Source organism: Petaurus breviceps, unplaced genomic scaffold, assembly GCF_028583685.1.
Source record: "Petaurus breviceps papuanus isolate PSGF00001 unplaced genomic scaffold, PetGlider_PUasm1.0 99, whole genome shotgun sequence".
NCBI lineage: Eukaryota > Metazoa > Chordata > Mammalia > Diprotodontia > Petauridae > Petaurus > Petaurus breviceps.
In genome coordinates, this window is record NW_027187465.1 from 9434681 (window position 1) to 9439980 (window position 5300).

Consider the following 5300-nt stretch of genomic DNA (forward strand, 5'->3'; position numbering starts at 1 on the left):
TTATACTATATTATTCCATATTATACTATGTTATGTTATACTGTATTGTATTATATTATGTTATGTTATATTATACGATTATGCTATGTTATATTGTATTGTATTATGTTATGTTATATTATACTATTGTTATACTATGTTATATTATGTTGTGTTATACTATTATACTATATTATGCCATATTACTATGTTATGTTATACTGTATTGTGTTATATTATACTATTATATTATGTTATACTGTTATATTTTATTATATATTGTATTGTGTTATGTTACATTATGTTGTATTGTGCTGTGCTATGCTATGTCATGTCATGTTATATTATGTTGTTACACATTATTCTCTCTCGATACAACATTGGACAAGAAGCTGTCTCTGGACGAGAGTTTCCACGATTGCCATACTGAAACCAAGTCTAAACGACTAACGTGGGGAGGATTTCTAAAGCAATAATGAATAATGAGATGAAGAAGAACAATCGCAATAGTTGGGCACACACACCTAGGGCTTTGAAGCTTGCAGTGTTTGACATAAATGGTCTCTTTTGACCCTAAGGGCAGCCCTTGGAGGCAGACGCTGCTTCTCCCCATTCTGCCGATGAGCCAGGGGAGGCTGAGACATCACAGGGCTAACGTGTGTCTGAGGCAGGATCTGCACCTGGCTCTATCCGACTGCCAGTCCTATGCTGCTGCTCTGGGACTTGATGGTCCCTGCGGTCCCTGCCATGCTGAGAAGGGGGTTCCAGCACCAGTTGTGGACTTGCCCCCCGGGCTCCCCTACCTTGGTGATGAGGTCCGAGTGCCTGATGATGGCACGGATGAAGAACCGGTAGTCGGTCACTTCGGTGCCCTCCTTCACTCGGGCAGCGCCCAGGTAAAGGTGCATCTTGTGGTTTGCGCAGGGCACGGCCTTCAGCTCAAAGTTCCGCATGCGATTCAGCTCCAGCTGGAAGGCCAAGGCGGGCTCCAAATGGCGGTAAATTCTATCTTCGGCAAACTGAAGACAAACCAGCAAAAATCAGCACAAAACCTCTGCTTGTTCACACACTCAGAGGTGTAGCTGACCAGTGGGGTGGGATGTAGCCTCAAGGACCCCGGGGTGCAGAAATGAGGTGGGGGAAGGCAGTAGGAACACACACCCCACTATGCAGTACTCAACAGGGATCTAACACAGAACAGGGACAACGTGTTATAGGAGACACAATAGCTCATTTCTGACCCCAGTGACTAGAATGACAATCAGCAAAGACTTCCTACAGGAAGTGGTATTCACACGAGCTAGGTTTTAACCTCATGGGGATAGGGTTGCAAATAGTGGAGATGGAAGAAAGGTTACTCAGGGAATAGGACACAGCGTGGGCAAAGGCAAGGAGGTAGGAAAGTGTTGGACACATTCAAGGGACAGCACCTTGGATTAGGAGTCAGGGTTTTAATCCCTGCTACCTGTGTGACCTTAGGTAGGTCCTTTCCCTTCTCTGGGCTTCAGTTTGCTCTTCTATAAAATTAGGGGGCTGGAAAAGATGATCTCTATGTGCCCTTCCCATTGTGACCCTAAGAAGATTTTGGACAGCTGTGTGAACATCAGCTCCATGTGGATGGAAGGTAGGCTGGAGAAGCCCATGTGAGCACAACATTCTAGCATAAGGACAGACTGCCAGGACATTTGGCCATACCTCATCTCTTGCTCTGAACGTAAAAAACTTAGGAAATTCTCTCTGCGAAAAAGAAAGCCACAGAAAAGAAAAATAAATCCAGTGAAAGGAACCCAGAGTCTACAAGCCAACAGTGCTACTGCCCAAATGCACACAGGTCCCAGCCTCATTTCCCCCGAAACCTGATCCTTCACCAACCCAGCAAGTGGGACTGAGTTTGCACTGAAATGAGTCTAGAAAGGTTGGTGAGACACTCACCTCTTGTGCGATGAGAAAGGTGATTCTCCGGAGACCATATTCCACAAGGACGTGTTTCTAGATTCAAAGAAGATGACAAATGACCATCACTGTCTATGTGACATCACCATCAAGAGGCCATTTGGGAACAGAGAGCCTGAGGGATCCTACTCTCAGCAGGGTGTGGGCTTTGTGGGGTACAGGGCCCAGCACGGCATGGCCAAGGCACAACCGAGAGGAAGGGTCTGCAGGGAGTGGCTGGGGCAGTAAGCCTCACTCTCCACTGGCCACCCCTGCTCAGTCTGGCATAAAAAGTCCCCCCATCCGTCTCCTCTGGGGCAGACTAGCCAGCAGTGCTAGGCCCCTCTGTGTTTGTTATGTTGTGTTGTGTTATGTCATGTCATGTTGTGTCATATCATATCATAACATATATCATATCATATCATAACATATCCTATCCTATCCTATCCTTCTCCCTCTGGGCAACGCAGGACAAAGTGCTCAGTTTCTAGAAAAGAATTTCCACACCCACAACATCGAGGCCAAGAGCCCTGTGAGAGGGAGGAGCAAAGGGAAGTCATGTCTGGGGAGGGGGGAAGATGTTCAGAGTTGGGGTCCCACTGACCTTCCCAGCCAATTGTGTCTCTTCACCCTCCCCAAATAGGCTCTCTCCTTTCCTCCCCCAATCCCATCTCTGAGAGGCACTCCCCATCTCCTGGCTCCCCAGCCCTGCCAGATGAAACTCCTTCCAGGCTCTGCTCTGCCCCTGACTCTGCCCCTCGCTCCTCCCGGATCATGGCCAGAAGTGATCTGGTAAACTCTCCCAGCACCTGGTGCATGATGGTACTTTAATGCACTGACTCCATATGCTCACGTCTACACCAAACACTCCTGGGAGAGAGCCAGGGCCAGTCTGATTCCTAAGTACCCCCCACAGAGAAGGAAGCTGAGGCCGGCGTAAGTGACCTGCCCATGGTCACCCACAGGCCCCCATCTGATGTGGACTCCATGTCTAACCAGCACCACAGTGTCCCAGGCTGCCTCAAGAATCCTCCTTGTACTGACCCAGCAATAACACTCCCAGGGCCATATCCCAAAGAGATTATAAAAATGGGAAAAGGACCCCCATGTACAAAAATATTTATAGCAGTTCTTTGTGGTGGCCAAGAACTGGAAATTGAGGGGGTGCCCATCAGTTGGGGAATGGCTGAACAAGTTGTGGTAACAGAATACTACTGTGCTATAAGAAATGATGAACAGGCAGACTTCAGAAAATCCTGGAAAGATTTATATGAACTGATGCTGAGTGAAGTGAGCAGAACCAGGAGAACACTGTACACAGTAACAGTCACATTGTGCGATGACTGACTTTGATAGACTTGGCTCTTTTCAGCAACACAAGCATCTAAGACAATTCCAAAGGACTCATGATGGAAAAGAGAAAGAACTGGAGTCTGCATGCAGATCGAAGCAGTCTATTTGCTCTCCCTTTCTCTTGCTGTTGGGCTTTGTTTCTTCTTTCTTATGGTTCCTCTCACTAGTTCTAATTCTTCTTCACATCATGACTAATGTGAAAATATGCTTATTATAAAGTATAAGTAAAGCCAGTATCAGACTGCATGCCATCTTGGGGAGGGGGAGAAACTTTGGAACTCAGGATCTTACGGAAGTGAGTGTTTGTAATGGAAATGCAAATTTGGAAGATCTTCCCTGCCCCTAGGCTAATGTGCACCTGAAGCCTGGGGTGGGAGGCTTGTTTTTCAGTAGATACTTTTTGATTGGCCAGTGGGTCAATAAGGTTGTTACATTCTCTGAGCCAGGAGAAGGCTATATAAGCACTGATGTGTAGCTTTGTTTTGGGACTCACTTTGAGAAGTGTTCTGTGATTTGATCTGAATTCTGGGAAGCCGTTGTTGAGAGTCCCCCGGCTTTGAAAAACCCAGAATGTGGAAACCCAGATGTTGACTGGGTATGGATGTAATGGTTGGACAGTTTGGAAAGCTGTCTACTTGATGTTTCTGTCTTGATAATTATGCCTGTATACTTTGAGGTTCAGGGTGCTGACCTTTTCTCCTGAACAAGGTAAATGATGTGTCTGACTGATTAAAGTAAGCTTGTTAACCCATTTTGAGTTGCTTTCCTTTAACAAAGCAGATCCAAGAACCTGTGGTAGCTGCAAACCCTGAGGACGCTTGGGGTGCTTGCTGCTACAGTGTTGAAAACTAAAATCTAATTAATTAATTAACTTTAAAAAAAAGAATCCTCATTTGTGGATATGTCAGGTTTCTCTTTACTTTCCCCCCAGCCATACACACTACACCCTAGACACAGGAGGAGCTCCAAAAAGGTGCTCTGTGGGAATAAAGGTGGCCAGTGCCTTCTGTATACATACAGACTCATCTTACTTGTGGAGGCCAGAAATGGGCCACAACCCTGGCCTCCCTGTCACCCAGGGGCCCTGCAAGAAAAGCACTCTGTGAACATCAGATGTGGGAGCCACAGGAGCACAAAGATTCATATAACCAGAGCCCCCAGCTTCAAAGCCTCCCATAGTCAGCGGGATCACGCTCCTTGGGCAGCACCAACACAACGCTTTGCCCTGAGCCCCTACCCTGTCCCCATAACATTAAACCAACAAAGGAAGGGCCCAGGCACCTCAGCGCATCCCAGCCCCACCCCACAGGAGCCCTGCAGGCCCAGGTGAACACAGTACCTTGGACTGCACAAACGCCCGGAAGATGGGCACCAGCTCCTCGTCCTCCAGGTGGTCGGCATATTGGATGGCAACATTCAAAATGTGGATGGGCTCCTCCTTGATACACTGGAAGTTCAGATGAGTGAAGGGGTGAGAGAGAGCAAGGAAGAATGAGAGAGAGAAAAGGAGACAGAGACAGAGGCAGAGACAGAGTCAGAGAGAGCAGAGAGAGAGAAAGAGAGAGAGAGAGACACAGACAAAGAAAGGGAGAGACAGACACTGAGACAAAGGGACAGAAAGACACAGAGAGCAAGAGAGAAACAGAGGAGGGAGACACAGAGAGACAGAGATAGAGAGAAACACAGACAGAGACAGAGAGGGAAGGTCGGCTGCTGCCATACACCTGGGCAGGGTCCTCTTGGCAGAATCATCCCCCAGAAGCTCACTCACCTTGTTATCTTCCTCGGAGTACAGCATGGACCGAGCCTCGCTAAAGAGGGGGCTCTCCTTGGCCAGGTTTGCAAAGCAGGAAATGACTTCGTCAAAGTTTCTAGTGGAGTTCAAACAGCCAGGGGGGAAGGGTCAGGGACTTCTCTGCCTGAGCTGCAGGGGACAAGCTGCTGTGTGGGGCACTGGACATAGAGCACCAGGAATAGTTCCTGTGTGTGTGTGTGTGTGTGTGTGTGTGTGTGTGTGTGTGTGTGTGTGTGTGTGT

The 5300-nt window shown here is 47.7% G+C and overlaps 2 protein-coding genes across 2 annotated transcripts in view; one reads left to right on the top strand and one right to left on the bottom strand.

Moving 5' to 3' along the window:
- Nucleotides 1-5300, top strand: part of CORO1C (coronin 1C) — a 544511-nt gene that overhangs the window by 37720 nt on the left and 501491 nt on the right. The gene's annotated exons all lie outside the window — the stretch shown is intronic.
- ACACB (acetyl-CoA carboxylase beta) overlaps nt 1-5300 on the bottom strand; it is a 120869-nt gene that overhangs the window by 27679 nt on the left and 87890 nt on the right. Inside the window, exons 31-35 of the mRNA XM_069081877.1 lie at nt 5036-5135; nt 4604-4711; nt 1912-1968; nt 1675-1716; nt 783-998 (exon numbers count right to left, since the gene is read on the bottom strand). Coding sequence (XP_068937978.1) covers nt 783-998; nt 1675-1716; nt 1912-1968; nt 4604-4711; nt 5036-5135 — 523 coding nt within the window. The remainder of the gene's footprint in view (nt 1-782; nt 999-1674; nt 1717-1911; nt 1969-4603; nt 4712-5035; nt 5136-5300) is intronic.